Source organism: Morus notabilis, unplaced genomic scaffold (assembly GCF_000414095.1).
Source record: "Morus notabilis unplaced genomic scaffold, ASM41409v2 Scaffold843, whole genome shotgun sequence".
NCBI lineage: Eukaryota > Viridiplantae > Streptophyta > Magnoliopsida > Rosales > Moraceae > Morus > Morus notabilis.
The window spans coordinates 472,003-491,010 of NW_010361268.1; the positions used below are offsets into that span (position 1 = coordinate 472,003).

At 32.5% G+C, this 19,008-nt stretch overlaps 1 protein-coding gene across 3 annotated transcripts; it reads left to right on the forward strand.

The window, feature by feature from the left end:
* Positions 1-8,825: 8,825 nt before the first annotated feature.
* Positions 8,826-17,753, forward strand: LOC21408399 (protein TOPLESS). Of its 3 annotated transcripts, XM_024166105.1 has the most exons (28): positions 8,826-9,007; positions 9,516-9,653; positions 9,774-9,953; positions 10,079-10,192; positions 10,280-10,438; positions 10,902-11,079; positions 11,164-11,290; positions 11,393-11,502; positions 11,601-11,769; positions 11,946-12,055; positions 12,187-12,256; positions 12,371-12,444; positions 12,546-12,641; positions 12,724-12,819; positions 12,969-13,096; positions 13,221-13,455; positions 13,540-13,701; positions 13,786-13,887; positions 14,013-14,159; positions 14,381-14,491; positions 14,587-14,766; positions 14,851-14,979; positions 15,057-15,152; positions 15,343-15,531; positions 15,760-15,926; positions 17,071-17,343; positions 17,480-17,590; positions 17,676-17,753. In XM_024166105.1, exons 2-26 carry the CDS (start codon positions 9,574-9,576, stop codon positions 17,276-17,278), a joined length of 3,417 nt encoding a protein of 1,138 aa, XP_024021873.1. In that variant the 5' UTR covers positions 8,826-9,007; positions 9,516-9,573; the 3' UTR covers positions 17,279-17,343; positions 17,480-17,590; positions 17,676-17,753. The 3 variants fall into 3 exon arrangements, with proteins under 3 accessions (XP_024021873.1, XP_024021872.1, XP_010097168.1); XM_024166104.1 differs by having other exon boundaries at positions 17,480-17,753; XM_010098866.2 differs by having other exon boundaries at positions 9,557-9,653; positions 17,480-17,753.
* Positions 17,754-19,008: the final 1,255 nt, after the last annotated feature.

A 19,008-nucleotide genomic window follows, 5' to 3' on the forward strand; every position in this document is an offset into this window, starting at 1 on the left:
AATGGTCATTGATAGAATGAGCTGAATAGCTCCACTTTCCTAATAAAAAAAGACCCACTGTCTGACAATTGACAGCTCAAGCTACAAAAAGTATAATAGAGGCAAAGGGATTAGCCAAAAAAAAAAAAAAGTATAGAGGCAAGGAAATCAATTTATCGACTTTGTAACTCATTAGAAATGACAAAACGCGAGTATATTCTTTATTCCGCGATTTGAAAGTTATTGTTAGTTTTCCACGGGATTAACGTGAGAAATTGAAGTGGTCTTTTCGGGATCTGGTGAGCTAAAGTTTGACTATCCGGTAACTTTAGGGTCTATTTAATTTAATTCGTTAACGTGAGTTTTTAAGTTAAATTTAAATATAATTTTATGTGAAAATTTTTTATTATAATAAAAAAATTAGACATAATTATTTTTAAATTTTTTTTATTATAATAAAATTTAAATTAATAAAATGAACGCCCCTTAATTATAAAATATGGACGTAGAACATATATACAATTATCTAATCCAGCAAAAAAAATACACAATTATCTTTCAAAAAATAAAAAAAATTAATTATTTTTTAAAGTGATGTGTCAAAATCTTTGTCAGAGTGTTAGTTTATTTATTTATTTTTTTTACTTTCTCTCACAAAAATTTTTAATTTCTTACGGTTAAATTTCAAATCACATTATATTAAAAAATATATAAAATATATAATTTTTAATAATAATCTAATTGTTAAAAATAAAAATTATTATTAATTTATTTTTTAGTCAATGAATTCTTTTATTATTATTATTTTTTTGGGTGGAGTCTTGTGAGAGGCTAGCTGCACTCCAACAAACAGAGGGCAGACATTAATGCATTATTTCCCCTAAATGACATCAATACACGTACTAGACAGTAGATGCTAAACAAATATGTTTGGTAATATTTTTTAAATGATTTTATTTTTGGTACAAAAATAAAAATAAGATTATTTTAAAAATTATTCTGAAATTTATATTTGGTAGTATTTCAAGTGATTGGTTTGAGTATGATAAAAAAATAAAATCATGTTTAGTTACATTTATATTTATTTTGAGTACATGTAATTAATATATTAAGTAATTAATAATTGATAAGTAATTAGCAAATAAAAATTAATATATTAATAATATAATAATAATAGATAAGTTATTATTAATGAGTATATTAGTAATTAAACTATATATATAATAAATTAATAGGCTAAATAATTGTAATACCTCGAAGAATTAAACGAGATTAATTAAGGTAATCGAGATTTATTAGTGTGCCTAATCTGATTTAATTAATTGATTATTGATTAATAAATGGTTCTGACGTGTAAAGTTGAATAATTCTAAGGTATTTAAATATTCTCAGTATTTACATTTTTACCCAGAAGTGTGTATGGACACATTTTTAGACTACCATTTTAAAATACTTGGACACCTATTTTTCTTTTTTTTTTCCTTTTCTTTTTCCTTTTTCCTTTTCTTTTCTTTCCTTCCTTTTCTCTTTCCCACAGAAAGCCTCAAATCTCTCTCTCTCTCTCTCTCTCTCTCTCTCTCTCTCTTTCACTCTCTCATTCTCTCTCGTTCTCTCACTCTCTCTCCCGTTTTTGTCTCAAATCAACCGGATCTCGAACCAAAGAGGAATTTCAAAGAGTTTTCAACGTCAAGAAAAGGATTTGAGGTAAGATTTCTGAAAAACTTATCTTGAATCTCAGATTTTTGGATTTAAAAACTTATTTTTGGTTCGAAATGGATTTTGATGAATTTTGAGTAAAACTATAGTAGAAATTGGAGATCTTAAGTTCTTTAGACTTGATTCAGTACCTAGAACCCGGATCTAGTGGTTGTCCCTTGAGATATTTTGATTTGGGACTGAATTTGCAGGTTTTCAAACTAATTTTGTGAGTTTTCTCGCACTGGTGTTCTTTACCGGTCGACCGGATTGCATTGGCCTCACCGGTCAACCGGATTGCACACCACCAGTCGACCGGTGGTGATGCATTGTTCTGTCACTGGTCGACCGGTGTACACGGGGTTTGACCCCGTTTGGCCTGAAAATACTGTTTTGACCTCTGTTTTCGAGGAGAACCCAAATTAGCTTCATTTGGGGACCCATAAGGAATGGATTAGCATCTTTAATCCATGTTTTGAGATTGAAATCCCTTGGAATGATGATTTGAAACATTAAATGGTTTGTGAAACTGGTAATTGAATTATGGCACACTAATAGGAAATCAAATGGTATAATTGAGATTGAGTTGCTTTAGGAATGAGAGTTTGATCCTAAAGTATTGTCTTGTATCAGGGCTAGCTGAGGACTCAGATTGAGTGGCTTGAGGAAACGGAAGCCAGAATAGTGCACCGCTAGCCACATGTTTGATATTTACGAGGTAGGATTTCTTATCCCTTTTCTTTGTGAGCCTGATTTTTTGAAAGAGTTTTTGCCTTGCAAATGTTTTAAAGAAAGGAACTTGTTTGTGAAAGAAAAATATTTGAAAACCATGGCTTGTTGTAGTTCATGGAACCCATGGCTTGTTGTAGTTCATGGGACCCACTGCTTGTTGTAGTTTGTGGGTTTATAATAAACGATTTCATAAAGTTAATGAATGATTTCTTAAGATAAGAGATATTGCGAAACGGTAAACCGGCTGATGGCTAAGATAAGATGTGGAGAATGCACCTTTAGGGGCAGAAGCAGAAACCCAGCCCGGGGGTGATATGGCTTGCGCACGTGGTTGTGTAAGTAATTTATCATAGTATAAATTACTTGCTGATGCCTGTAATACAGATATATTTCGTTTGAGAAAAAGGATGTGAGGTTCTGGCTGTTGTGTCGGGACTGAATGTCATAATTTATTTACTTATTCATTTATTTGTTTACTCGCTCATTTATTTACTCATTTATTTATAAAGTCATTTCAAATTATATCCTACTGGGCCTTTCGCTCATGTTTTTATTGTTTTATATATATTAAACCCCTCCCAGGCGACTCTAGGAGCGGTGCGGAGTAGCTGGATCATTTGCTACCATTCCATCAAGTGAGGATTGTGTTCATCCTCTTGGATATATGTAAGAATTTGTAAATTCTGTAAACTCTGATATTTAAATTTCTAGACTGTGGTTGATGTCTGTAATATTTTATTTACATGTCATGTATGTACGATACTGAAAGATCCTGTGGATAGATCCTGTAATTTATTTTAATTAAGTGTGGGGCTCGCTAGGAATTTCCTTTATTATAATGCGTTTAACCCCTAATCGAGCTCCACGTCACCGACCCCTGCTTTGGGGCGTGACAATAATTAAAAGATAGTAACTAGTAATTAATTATAAGTAATTATTATGTTAGTAATGTACTCATATTTATTAGATTATAAGTAATTAATTAGTGTATTAAGAAAAATAATTAGTATATACATAATTTATTAATATTCCATTTACTACTTAAATTATTAACTTTTAGTTACATAATTACATAATTAGTTAATTAATTACTAATGTTTATTTAATAATCTATTATTTGATATATCACATGATTAATTTTTAGTAATTATTTTTTATTTACTAACTATTTATTAATTAATAGATTATAATTAACATAATATATGATTGATATATAAAATATTAATTATTTATTTAATAACCTATTATTACTTTTCTTATTGTTAATATGTTATATAACTAATTTTTGACAATTAATCTTTAACTAAATAATTAATTACTATTATTTATTATTTTATTAATAAAATTAAAAACTTAATAGTAATAACTTAATATTTAATTAATAATTAAGTAATTACTATCTATTTATTAGTTATTAAAAAGGGGAAAACAACTTTCAATTGTTTTCTACTTTCTTCACAAAAAGCATTCTCATTGTTTTTTGTTTTCGTTTCTGTTTTCAAAACTTTTATTAAACAAACGTAATTTGTAGACCGTTTTCATTTTCGTACCTCAAAAGACGTACAAAAACGTTTTTAAAAATAATTTCAAACGCACCTATTATTTTTTCTATTATTTTTTTCGGCTAGCAGACAGACTTGGTTTAATCTAAAAAAAGGAAAATACTTGGTTTATGAGCTGCAGTTGCATGCATGGATGGAAATGTCGATCTCAATAAGGTTGTCGAGGTTTTATTTTAATGATAATGTTGACGAAAATGCCGCTATTTACAGATATTTTAGAAAGAATTAAATACCTTAAAAAAATCTTAAAATTTTTTTATTGAGACTATAAAAAACGTTAAAAACAATCATATTACTTAATTTGGACTAATTAATAACAAATATAATATAATAAAAAATTATCATAATTATATATAGATTACGATTCAAATATAATTTTACATACTTAATGCAAACACGGTACAATAATTCAATATATTATATGAAAATTAACTACCAAACTTAATAGAGCACACATGGACTTAAATTACTTTCAATACCAAAACGAGTTTCTAACAAGTTAAAAAGTATTTGGTAAGTTCCGATCTTAATCTAAACAATACATTTATTAATATATTATCTTTAAATAATTCTTAAGGTAGTTGTTGGTGTGCAACATGTATTTTTCTTGATCTCTTTCCACTGTTAATCCATAATTTAGATAATGTTAGTTTGTTCAACTTGACAAATAGCCTTCAAGGATGTGTAATGACATGTCAATATTGGCCTATGATTGAGGATACACTAATATATTAAACAAACCATCTTGGTTATATACTTTTAAAGTATATCACATGTGAGAACTATATGAATGAGTATAACCATATGAACTTTGTTCATTTCCTAATCTCATAGAATCAAAACTCAATGTCATAGAGTTAAATTGATGAAGTAAAAATTATTTAAAAACTAATTGTCTTAATTTTTTTTTGTTTTTAATTTGAATAATGTTGTCACATTTTATTATAAAAAAGAAAAAAAAGTGCTACAAAATTGATTTTTGATTGTGGACATTTCAAATTTTCTTGAAAAGACATGTATCCTTTTCTTCACTTTCATAGCGTTGGTGACATCCCCTTATATGAATAAAATTTCGTGGGTATAAAATCAATGAATGAAAATATGGGTCGGTATAAATATCGATAATGCAGATTTAATAAAATTTTTCAGAAATATAACGTTTTCAACACTAAATTTGGACCTCATCTTTAATTTTAGTATGAAATCCCAAGTTTATAAATCTATTAACAATTGGGATTTAAAAGCATAACATTAATTAATGAATATAAATATCTCGATATTTTAAAGCACAAACTCTTCTCTAAAGTGATAAATTGAACACACGGTTTAATCTAAAAAAAAAGAGAGAGACGAGATTTGCTTTTGGAGAGGGGGCTGCTTGGCTCAATTATTCTGACTTATCATCACGTGCTAAAAAAAATCAATTATTAAAAAAATGCTAAAAAATAATTTAGGACTTTCTGCAATTACGCCCTCTGAGCTTATCAGCATTTGAAAATTTAGATTTCAAATTCAACTTTGTCAAATAGGACCCTAAGTTTAAAATTTTATTGCAATTATTGTCTTATAACTAAAGAATGTTGATTAATAAACATAAAATCCCCTGCATTTTTTTTAGCAATAAATTTGAAACTTTTCATGTAAATTGTAGTGTGAACCTTCTACTTTTTACATTTGAGGACCCAAATCACAAACTAACTCAAATTTTTACTTATTCTTTCAGTTTTAATTAGAATTTTTGAGTTAATCTTGTATAAAATTTAATATTTTGATATAAATTTTCACATTTTGAAAATTGGGGACCCAAATTGTAGAATGAATTTTCAATTATTTTGTAGTACGACTCTCTAAAATTGTATCGATGGGGTTACTTTGCAGCAACCATTTGGCATCTGCAGTGAGACTTATGTATGTGTTTTATACAATGTTAGATTTTTTTTTTTTTTTTTCTCTTTTCTCTTAAAGGCATATATCCTTTACTTCACTTTCATAGCTTTGGTGGACAACCCCTTATATGACTAAAATTTCATGGGTATAAAATCAATGAATGAAAATATAGGCCGGTATAAATATCGATAATGCGGATTTAATAAAATTTTAAGAAATATATCAATATCAACGGAAAAATTAAGAATTATGAAAATTATGAAAATTTGTTTTAAAATATTAAAAATTATGAAATTCTAGAATATGATAAATATTGGAAAAGAATATGTAAATAAATAAGTTTTTATTAAAAACTTATACAAAGTAAATAAAAAAATCGTAATACCAGAGAAAATTTTTATTTCTGTAAGACTCAAATGTAATTGAGATTTTATTATGATTCGAACAATATTAATATCGCGACAATTTATAAAGTGCCCAAACATGCTAACTGAAGAATATTTATTAGTTAGAAAAAATGAAAATAAATTATGGCTGTCAATTTTTACAATTTTTTTAATTTATTTTTGATATTTTTCTTATATTTTTCGACATTATGTTGAAAATACACTACAATCTTATCGAAATCAATATTTTTTAATATTTATTTAAATTTCTTCAAATTTTTGTCAAAATCTTTTTGCACTTAAAAAAGATGCACGAGACCTTTAAATTTTGAAATTTTAAAAGCCTCATTAATTTTACCGATTTGAGTTTTCAGTTTTAAGTTTCTACAGTTAAAAGCTTTTAAAAAATGTCACATCTAATTTTTTTTATCTACAATTAAAAGTTTTAAAAAAATATCACATCTCAATTCGAATTAAAAATTTAAATTCACGGAATGAATAAGACAAGTAGTTTTGATATTTTTGTCCACAAGTAAGCATATATCCAGATTATACGTGTTACATGGTCCAAGCATCATGACAACATTGCGGTGGGTAAGAAAAAGGTTAGCACAGCAAAGGCATTCCTTGAAGTTTTGGTTGTCAATCTTGAAAATTGTTGACATGATGGGTACCCAAAATACTATTCTTGTGAGTGCCAACCGACAGAAGATATCCATAGTCCATACTGCAATGGCAACGCGAGTTTGACTCGTTCAAGTCCAAACTCTCTTTATTCTATCTTGTCAATGATTCATGCCCTACAAATTTTGTGTACCCATCAAAACAAAACATTTATCAAGGACACGATCATTCATTGCCATATATTATTACATTTAATTGGAAATAACACTAATAAAAAAGAGCATGAAAAAAAAGATTATAATTTATTCTTAATTAATATATTTTTATTAGTATAGTTATTTAACTAAAAAGAGTATTAATCAAGAAAAATAGATAAAAATCAAGACATATATATTTTTAAAAAGTATTTATCAAGATTTCTCATACAAATTCTAACGGTAAGTTCGGGTTAGACCGGGCGACCCAAACTTTTAACTTTACTCGTAATACTTGTACGAACGCATATAGAGACTTTTGTGGGTTTTGAAACTTATGGTTTGAACCTTTTATTTGGATATGTGTGAAAAAATAGATTGAAATTATACGGGTTCAAATAGGCAAAACTCAAGAGGAAGTGGGTTCTCATTTTTGAGATGGAGAGAGGTTATGTATTTGTTTTTAAAGAATCCCAAACGAAGATTTTATTAAGGTCCCGTTCTTTTCGCTGATTTGAGTTTAGAATTCGAGTTTTGTTACAGTAAAAAATTCTCAGAAACAGTCACATCTAACTTTTTTACTACAGTAAAAAGTTCTCACACAACATCACATCTCAACTCGAATTAAAAACTCAAATTAACGAACTGAACGGACCCTAGACTCGTGGATTCAAACCCGCGTAACTCCTACCAAATGAGGCCTAAAATATTTTTAGTGTTGAAATGAACATTTTACTCAAATTTCAAATCTGATATTGACGCATTAATTTAACGCTGTTTTAGCTAACGCTTATGTTTGATGTCTTGCTGATTACAGAATTATGTGGCAGTATTAGGTTCTATGATAAGACAAAAAAGGGCACATCTCTGACTAAAAAACGAAAACCCCACACTTATTAATATTAATATTTTTCATTTAATGATAACCCCAACCTCAATCAAATAAATTATTGGCTCAACAACATTTTGAAACCAAAACCCTCTCTCCCCCCAATTTATCGTGAAAAAAGTTTCACTTTCCTTTTTTATCGCCTTAAAACCAAAATATTCCGATAAATTAACCTATCATATCGCAATCATAAATGTACTACTGTATCACGTGATATATAATAAGTACCGCATCTCCATTAAGGACCATAACTAAAAGACTGGCTATGAGCTATTCTCAAACAGTGACTGGCTATATACACTCCAAAAAAAAAAAAAGAAAAAGAAAAAGAAAAAGCATAAAAGTGGCTTGATGGCAAGTATCGTAATATTTTTGGAAATCTGGGGGCAAAAAGGTGGGGACCATCCGAGAAAGCTTTGTCGTTTATTGGATGATCTGAGAGGAGTGACACTCGCTTTCCAAGTTATTTTCGCCTCCTTTTCAGCTGTACTATCTGTCGCGTTCCAGAGCCGTTGATCAATCTAAAGGTTTTGATCGGGCACTAAAACTTGAATCAGTACGGCAAGTACAGCTAGATCAAAATGAGCTTGCCCGTATTGGAGTACGGCTGGAGTCTTCTTTCACCCAAGCTGAAGGACACCTGTCAGCTAGAGATTCCGCGCCGATGAACTCGACAAGATATAGCCGGCTAAGCAGGACCCACGTTCACCTGTACTTATATGATAGGTGCACTATAACTTATCAAAGCAATGGAACTTATCACTTGAAAACACATCTCTGCTTATCATACCCTTTATCTGTCGCCTCCTCCTATAAAAATCACCATTTCTGCCAGTTTAGATGTCTCCTCCTACCTATATACATATATATATATACACACACACACACATAAATATAAATAATAGACAATTTTAGAGAGAGATAAAGCTCTTGGAGAAGGAGAGTTAACTAAAGTTTCTAGAGAGAGAAAGCTCGTCTAAGCTCTCTCTCTCTCTATCCCTTTCTTCCCCCTTTGTTCGTCCGGTTCTGTGGTTTGCTCGTTCTGATTTGGTCCTCAAGGTGAGAGTTCTTACCTTTCCTTTTCTCTGCGTTTTTGGCATCTCCTGTTTTATGATTTTTCTTTTTTCATTTCTTCTATTTTTTTTTGCCTTGACTTTCTTTTTCTTCTTCTTCTTGTTTTTTTTTTTTTGGGTTTTTTGTCATTTGCACTTTTTTTTTCCCCGTTTGCATCTTCGATTTCTCATGGGTCTAAAGCTGCTTTCTTCCTTTGTCTCTTTGATCCTTCGAAGAGAAAATAAATAAATATATTAAATAAATAAAGGATGTAATTTTCTTTTCCTTAACCTGAATTTACCTTCTCACATGCTGTAGGGCCTATTATATCTGATCATTTTGTGCAAAAATGGTGTTTTGTTTCCATGATCTAGTTTCTGGAGATGTGTGTTTTGTTTGCCCCAACTGGAGTTATTTGTTTTGACCTTTTTTTGAATTTCTGAGCTATTTCTGGCTGAGCTTTTTTCAAATTTTCGTGCCTTTTTTTAGTTTATTATATTTTTTTTGGGTGCAGATCTAGTTAAATTAACGGTGATATTTGTGGGTTTGGAATAGAAGACGGGGCGGTCAAGATGTCGTCGCTTAGTAGAGAGCTCGTTTTCCTGATCTTACAGTTTCTAGACGAGGAAAAGTTCAAAGAGACTGTTCACAAGTAAATCTCCCGCATTTAATTTGGTTATATATTCTTTATTTTTGGAAAAAATGGCTAATTCTTCAAATTTCCGTTTATTACGTACCCATTTGCCTCATTGCTTGCGTTTTGCATTAATAGGCTAGAACAGGAATCTGGGTTTTTTTTTAATATGAAGTATTTTGAGGATGAGGTTCACAATGGTAATTGGGATGAGGTTGAGAAGTACCTTTCTGGGTTCACAAAAGTAGACGACAATCGGTATTCCATGAAAATCTTTTTCGAGATAAGGAAGCAGAAGTATCTCGAGGCTCTGGATAAGTAAGCTTGCAATCTCTCAAGTTCAAGCTCAAGTTAAACTTCATTCTTGAATGGGTTTTATTTTTTATAAGTAATTCTGTGGCTCAATTGCATTTAAGACAGTGTCATTTGTATATTTCTTTCAGGCATGATCGGTCCAAGGCTGTGGATATATTGGTGAAAGATTTGAAGGTTTTTGCCACATTTAACGAGGAACTCTTTAAGGAAATCACTCAGCTCTTGACATTAGATAATTTTAGGTAAGATAGAAATGATACAAAATAGTTCTGATTTTAGTGCGAGAGAAATGTACCCAACATATCTAAACTGTTTTCTCATGTGATTAGAGAGAATGAACAACTATCAAAGTATGGAGACACGAAGTCTGCCAGGGCAATCATGTTGGTTGAGCTCAAGAAGCTGATCGAAGCAAATCCTTTATTCCGTGACAAACTGCAGTTCCCCCAACTCAAGAATTCTAGGCTGAGGACCCTTATTAATCAAAGGTAAGTTTTCTTACTGCGTTAAATTTTGGCCGTCTACCTTGTTCTGTTGCTTAACATGACTTAGGGATGTGGCTGCAGTGGTAATGGTTTAGCATTAAAACTTTTGTGGGTTTTATGGAATGATCCTTTAAGGTACAAACTTTTGTGGTTTTGATGAAGTGTATAGTACTTACAATTGTTTAAGGCACAACCTTCCTGACATAAGAGGTGGGTTCCACCATCCCAAACTGTGGAAAACAAATACGGGGATTTGAGAAGTAATTTACCTACAATCTTAGGTCTTGGATATGTGCTTCAGATCATGGGGACATTTAAATTTTATGTCTGGAGAACCAACGCTAGAAATAGTACATTTACTCGTTCCTATCAGTGCATACTGACAGATTGTTGGACTCATCATCAAATTATTTTACTCGTTACTTTTTTGGGCACTAAAGAGAATTGTTTTTCTTTTACATCACAGCTTAAATTGGCAGCACCAACTTTGTAAGAACCCAAGACCTAATCCAGATATAAAAACTCTTTTTGTGGATCACTCATGTGGACAACCAAACGGGGCGCGTGCTCCATCGCCTGCAAATAATCCTTTGCTTGGAGCATTACCAAAAGCTGGAGGCTTTCCGCCTTTGGGTGCACATGGGGTGAGTTAAACACCTTAACTGGCTAATGTTATCAAGTTTTCCATCAGAAACTTTTCCTTGATGGGCTTGGCTTTAAATTTTCAGCCTTTTCAACCTGCACCAGCTCCAGTTCCAACACCTCTCGCAGGTTGGATGTCCAATCCTTCCACCGTTGCTCATCCTGCTGTTTCTGGAGGAGGGGCTATTGGTCTAGGTGGTCCGTCAATTCCAGGTAATAGATTATTATTTTGTTAGCTGCTCTGGGTATCCTGTGTAATGATGCTAATGACATGTAGTTCATGGTTCTTATTTAAGTGGTTTTATTGCCTCGCAGCTGCATTGAAGCATCCAAGGACTCCTCCTACTAATCCTTCTGTCGACTATCCATCAGGGGATTCTGATCATGTTTCTAAAAGAACAAGGCCTATGGGAATTACTGATGAGGTTCTGCAAATATATGCAAATTCATGAGCATTACAACTCCCCTTATATGATAATCTTATACTCTTTCTCCTCTTCTGCTAATTTTTTTTTTCCTGCAGGTAAATCTGCCCGTAAACATGCTGCCAGTATCATTTCCGGGACATGCTCACAGTCAGGCTTTTATTAATGCGCCTGATGATTTGCCAAAAACTGTCACACGGACTTTAAATCAGGGTTCATCACCTATGAGCATGGATTTTCATCCTGCTCAGCAGACTCTACTTCTTGGTTTGTCTTTTACCTAGCTTTTTAATATTTCATTTTCAATACTTAGCTTTATTAAATTACATGGTAATTAAACTAGCTTTATTAACTTACATGGTAATTGGTCTAGTTCTATCCAATAATTGCTTACTAGTGATATTGTCATTTGACTGGTTGCTACTCCCGATGTGATGCTTCAGTTGGTACCAACGTGGGGGACATAGGGTTGTGGGAAGTTGGATCAAGGGAGAGGTTGGTTCTGAAGAACTTTAAAGTCTGGGATCTTAGTACCTGTTCAATGCCTTTGCAGGTGTGTCCATTCTTATCTTATCTCTCCCTTTTTTTTATTTGGTTCTTTTGAAACCTTCTTGTTCATTATGATAAAAATATATGTATGATTTGCCCCTGGTGATAACTGTATTTTCCCTTTGTTAATTTCAGGCTGCCTTAGTTAAGGAACCTGGTGTTTCTGTCAACCGTGTTATTTGGAGCCCTGATGGTTCGTTATTTGGTAAGCCTTGACTATAACGGAATACTCGGTGGTTAGTGTAGCCTTATCACCATAACCATTTTAAGGGTTTAACTGAAACGTTAATCATGTGTCGCCTTGCTTTTCGCATTTCAGGTGTTGCATATTCTAGGCACATTGTTCAAATATATTCTTATCACGGGAATGACGACGTAAGACACCATCTGGAGGTAAGTGGATAATTCAGAGTGTATGGTTTCCAATTTTCACCCGTTCTTGCCTTGTTTGCTTAGAGTTTTCCTTACTAACAGTGACTGAATTCCTATTACAGATTGAAGCTCATGTTGGTGGAGTGAATGATTTGGCATTCTCCCACCCGAATAAACAACTTTGTGTTATTACTTGTGGTGATGACAAGACTATCAAGGTTGGTTACTCACTCATGTTACCTATTTTCTTTGTGTAATCAGAATAAAACTCCTTTTTCTCATTATCTTTTTGAATTTCAGGTTTGGGATGCTGCTACCGGTGCAAAACAGTACACCTTTGAAGGTCACGAGGCTCCTGTTTATTCTGTCTGCCCCCACTATAAGGAAAATATTCAGGTACTGCTCCATTATTTACAAATGTCTTTGTTGTATTAGTTACAATAGTCGAGCTTATTCTTCTTGCATGTTTGCCTTTTTTTTTTTTCACTGAATCCAGCTGACCCGGTCCTCATTTTCTACATTCTTCTTTTTGCTTTGTGCTGCAGTTTATCTTTTCAACAGCCCTAGATGGAAAGATCAAAGCATGGTTGTATGACAATCTGGGATCTCGAGTTGACTATGATGCTCCTGGCCGCTGGTGCACGACCATGGCATACAGTGCAGACGGTACAAGGTTAACAACTAGTACTCTCTTTTGCACTGTCTTAGTGTTACTGATCTTATGGTGATGCCTAATGGATAATTATTCTCAATATTATTGATTACCCCCATTTCCCTCTGGTGGTGGGTTTTTGCAGACTTTTTTCATGTGGGACGAGTAAAGATGGGGAGTCATTTATTGTTGAATGGAATGAAAGTGAAGGGGCTGTCAAGAGGACTTATCAAGGATTCCGCAAGCGTTCTTTGGGTGTTGTGCAATTTGATACAACTAAAAATCGGTTTTTGGCTGCTGGTGATGATTTCTCTATTAAGTTCTGGGATATGGACAATGTTCAACTTTTGACAACTGTTGATGCTGATGGAGGACTTCCTGTAAGTTAAACCTAAATTAAATAGGTAGACCGCCATTTGAAATAATGATTGGTTATAGTTATTCTTTCCTTTGGTAATTCCTAGGCGAGCCCCCGCATCCGATTTAACAAGGATGGAACTCTCTTGGCTGTTTCTGCTAATGACAATGGGATCAAGATTTTGGCAAATACAGATGGAATTAGGTTGTTGCGCACTTTCGACAATCTTTCTTATGATGCATCAAGGACATCTGAGACTGTGACAAAGGTAGCCTTTTCAGAGATTTATTTTTGTGGCGCAGGACCTTTTCTTAATAAACTGGCTAACATGTTATATATATGTCTCCTCCAGCCTACAGTAGGCGCAATTTCAGCTGCTGCTGCCGCGGCATCTGCTGCTACCAGTGCTGGACTTTCCGAGAGAGCTTCATCTGTGGTTACAATTGCTGGAATGGTTTGTTTTCTTATAGACTTTGGACCTTCATTTTGTCACTCCATAGTTGTAACACCAATGTCTGTTTCTTTTACAACAAACGGGAACTTTTCTAATCACATATTTGATTTATAAATCTATGCCAGAACGGCGATGCCCGAAACTTGGGAGATGTGAAACCTCGAATAGCTGAAGAATCTAATGACAAATCAAAAATCTGGAAGCTCACTGAAATCAGTGAACCATCTCAGTGTCGGTCCTTGAGGCTCCAGGAAAACCTGAGAGTGACCAAGGTATTGGATGCTAAGTATAATGACTTAGAACTGAAAGTATACTGCTTTTCCAATTATAGTGCTTCATTAATATGAATCATATTCCGAGTTTAAGGTTAATATGTTGTCATGTCAGATAAACTGAGGAATGTTATTTAAAACAAAAAAGCCTGAAGGATATTGAATTCCATTTTGACTATATCTTGTCATTCTATCCTGATTAACTTTTCCTTGGTTTCCAGATATCGAGGTTAATCTATACAAATTCCGGGAATGCTATTTTAGCATTGGCATCAAATGCTATTCATTTGCTATGGAAATGGCAGCGTAGTGACCGTAATTCTACCGGCAGAGTAAGTGTGTACCAGCATTTTTATCAACCTCAATTGTTTTTCATTTTTTAGTTTTTACTGATATTATTGGTTTATTATTGGTTCTTTCTTTTCAGGCGACAGCCAGTGTATCACCTCAATTGTGGCAACCAACAAGTGGCATTCTAATGACTAATGATGTTGCTGATACTAATCCTGAAGAGACTGTGCCTTGCTTTGCTTTGTCCAAAAATGATTCTTATGTAATGTCAGCATCTGGAGGAAAGATCTCCCTTTTCAATATGATGACGTTTAAGGTAATATACGAGTCCTACTCCTATGCTTCCAGATATTTATCTTTTTCATTTAGATAATCTCTGTTTCTTTGCTGGCAAGCGCAGACAATGACAACTTTCATGCCACCACCACCTGCGGCAACGTTTCTTGCCTTTCATCCTCAAGATAACAATATTATTGCTATTGGAATGGATGATTCTACAATTCAGATATACAATGTGCGCGTAGATGAGGTATGATGCTGTATGTGGAAATTTATCTGTACTACTCTTGAGATTCTTGTTATTTAGTCGCCATTTTCTTGATGCAGGTAAAGAGCAAGCTGAAAGGCCACTCTAAACGGATTACTGGCCTAGCTTTCTCTCATGTACTGAATGTGCTAGTTTCATCTGGAGCAGATGCTCAGGTTATACTTCTGTACTCGACATGTCACTGAAATTTAACTTTACTACCATTGCCATCCAGATCAATCGCAACATATACTAGTTTCCTTTTTTTCTCTTCCTCATAGTGATGGAGTTTGCACGAACTATGTTTACACTGTTCTCAATACAATGGTATGATTGGTTCACTTATAATTTTTAACCTTCTTTCAGATTTGTGTGTGGAGCTCTGATGGTTGGGAAAAGCAGAGGAACAGATTCTTGCAGATTCCATCAGGAAGGACGCCATCATCTCAGTCAGACACGCGTGTACAGTTTCATCAGGACCAGATACACTTCCTCGTTGTGCACGAGACTCAGCTTGCTATATATGAAGCGACAAAGCTAGAATGCGTAAAGCAGGTATATCTGTCATCTTGGTTCTAAGATATATTTACTGGTTCATTTCTATTGTCTAAAGCTTTTTGGTAACATTCTATACTTGTAGACCCACGTTCCGCTTAAGGTGTTTCTTTTCACCAATTTTTCTTACAAACTTTTGTATGTTGTAAACAACTTTCTGTTTTTTTTTTTTTTTTTTTTTTTTTTTTTTTTTTTTTTTTTTTTTCTTCTTTTGGTATTTGTTTTCAGTGGATCCCACGTGAATCTGCGGCATCAATCTCTCATGCTACATTCTCGTGCGACAGCCAGCTCGTATACGCCAGCTTTTTAGATGCCACTGTCTGTGTATTTGGTGCTGCCAATCTCAGACTACGATGTCGTATCACTCCTTCTGCATATCTTCCTGCTAATATCAGGTACTTACCTTGCTCCTTGGCAAGACTTAAAATCTATTCCAACTTTTTCTTCTGTGCACTGTTTTGGCTTCACATGGGGCCAGTTTGGTAGTGCTGTAGATTATGAAAAAAATTGTTTTTAGCTGCGCTGAAAGAAGCAGCTGTTACTAGTAAACTGTAATTATACAAGTGTTGCTTGTTCTAAAAGCAGTGTAATGGCGTTCGGTAAATTATGAAGTTGAATTGTTGTGGGTAGTTAAGATGACCGTAATTAATAATATTAAATTAATACATGAAGTAATTAATAATTGATAATTATTTAGTAAATAAAAATTAATAATATAATAATAATGATACATTATTAATTAAACTATATATATAATAAATTAATATGCTAAATAATTAAAAATAGTAATTAGTAATTAATTATAAGTAATTACTATGTTAGTAATGCACTCATATTTATTAAATTATACGTAATTAATTAGTGTATTAAAAAAATAATTAGTATATACATAATTTATTAATATTTTCTTTACTAACTATTTACTAATTAATAGATTATAATTAACATAATATATGATTGATATATTAATTATTAATTATTTACTTAATGACCTATTATTACTTGTTTTATTGTTAATATGTAATATAATAACCTATTATTACTTGTTTTATTGTTAATATGTTATATAATTATTTTTTGACAATTAATCTTTAACTAAATAAATAATTACGATATTATTTATTATTTTATTAACAAAATTAAAAACTTAATAGTATTTAATTAATATTTAAGTAATTACTATCTATTTATTAGTTATTAAGTTTATCTATTTATTAATTATTAATTAATATATAAAATAATTAGTAATTAATAATTAATTATTTAATATAACTTTGTTGATAATCATTAATTGTACTATGTTGATTCTCACACAATCTAAAAGTCAAAGTTGACTTAGGGTTGCTTCTGATTTTGACTGTAGATTCTTCAAAAATTCTTTAAAAGTCACTTTTTATGGTTTTTACCAAACATTGTTATCAGTTTCTGATTGTTAGAGAAGTGATTTTGAGCTTTAAAAAGCACTACCAAAGGCACTTAGACTTGTTTCGTCATCAGCACCAAATTTTGTGTTTACAAGTTGTCTTTTTCTGTGCACAGTTCTAGTGTACAGCCATTGGTGATTGCCGCCCATCCACAAGAAGCAAATCAGTTTGCGTTGGGACTATCAGATGGTGGGGTTCATGTCTTTGAGCCTCTTGAATCTGAGGGCAAATGGGGTGTGCCTCCACCGGCTGAAAACGGGTCAACAAGCAGTGTGCCAGCTACTCCGGTTGGAGGCGCAGCTTCCGAGCAAGCTCAAAGATGATCAAATGCCTGCAAGACTTACAAGCTCTTTTACATGCTTGGCTTGCGGGCTCATTCCGTATTTAGGTATACACATACAAGATACTGAACATTTTCTTCTCATAAATATTTTCTCGTTAAATTCTGTTGTTTTTTTTTTTTTTTTTTTTTGGTTTTTTTACTTTTTTTTTTTTTTTTTTTTTTCCCTTTTGTTATTTTGCAGTTCGTGGTTCATGATATGTAATTTTCTTGCTGAAGTTCATGATATGTAATTTACTCAAGGAACGATGTGCAAAGATCTAGATTAAACAATTTGGGTCCAAATTCGTGTAAGGTAAACGTTTGTAGGGAGTACGTTACGATTTTTTTTTTTTTTTTCTTTAACCTTGTTTGAATATCACTGCTGTTTTACATTTCAGATTACTTAGACATTTCGTGTTCTTTTGTCATTTTTGTTCGACAAATCCATATGTGGAGGAAGCTCTCCGTTTCTCCTACTTTTATGTCTTTGCTCGCTGAGGTTTTGGTTTTTCTTCTCTGGAGGGGCACCTATTCAAATTTAAGTATATAACCCTCATTGTAAATACACTGATTTCTCAACTCGCAGATTCTTTATTTGCTACTTTCATCTATTTTGCCTGTAAACCAAGGCATGAAAACTGTTGCATTTTGTCAAAGCGTTCTAATCATAGAAATCATTCCGATCACCATCTATAGAGCACGGAAGTGAGTAGTGTATTTTTTCTAGTATTTATTTATTTATTTATTCATCTATTTATTTCTAATGTTAGCTTTCCATGGGCTCCTTGTCTCTAATAGGTCCGGTTAAGATCTAATTTAATATTGCTTTTGGAGACTTGCATGAAGATGCACTTTTCCAATTATTTTATTATCTTCTACTTCTTTTGCTATAAATGAAAAAAGACCAAACCTAAAACTCATTTCTAGTAGCTTGCGTTTCCTGATCTCTTTCATGGCTACGAAAAAAACATATGATGTCATCCGAAGACGACAAATAACGAACTAAACGGTTTTCTCTTTTCCATTTTTGATTTCCACCGTCAGGATTACACAATGAGTAACCCTCGAGACCAAGTGGCAGATATTCCCTGCTCTGAACAGCGTAATTGACTCTCTTAAAAAAAAAATATGATGTCAGTATTGAGCAAATATTTTCAAAGAATTTGTTTTTGTTTTTGTGTTTTTTTCATTTTGACTTAAAGCAATAAGAAGTCAAAAATTTAGGAGATGTTTGGTTCGTAGATTAGAATCATGATTCAGAATTATTTTTAATTTACGTGTATTTTTTTATGAGAAAATATTATAGTGAATCACGAATTATAATTTAAATCAGGTATAAACGCACTCTTAATCTCTGACAGCAAAGACTATAAAAATGGGGGACCCAGAAAAAGAAAGAACGAACTTGGACAGATGGAAGAAAGAATTGTTGGGCGATTTGAAACCCATTTTGAAAACGTCTTTCACATTTTTTGAGAAACAAAAAATTCTCAAAAAATGAAAAGGGTCTGAAGATTACCTTTGAAGCAGCATCCAATGAAAAACAAAACTGAAAACACATTTTTCCTTTTTTCTAAAAGCCCACACTTTTTGAAAACGATTAAAAATCGTTTTCCTTTACTTATTTTCATTTTCTCCTCCCTTTCCTTTAACTTGGTGGGAACTAACTCCTCTCCAGTCTCCATCTTTCTAAATGGTGGGCTTATCGGTGGATTCGCAAGAAGGTTTTCT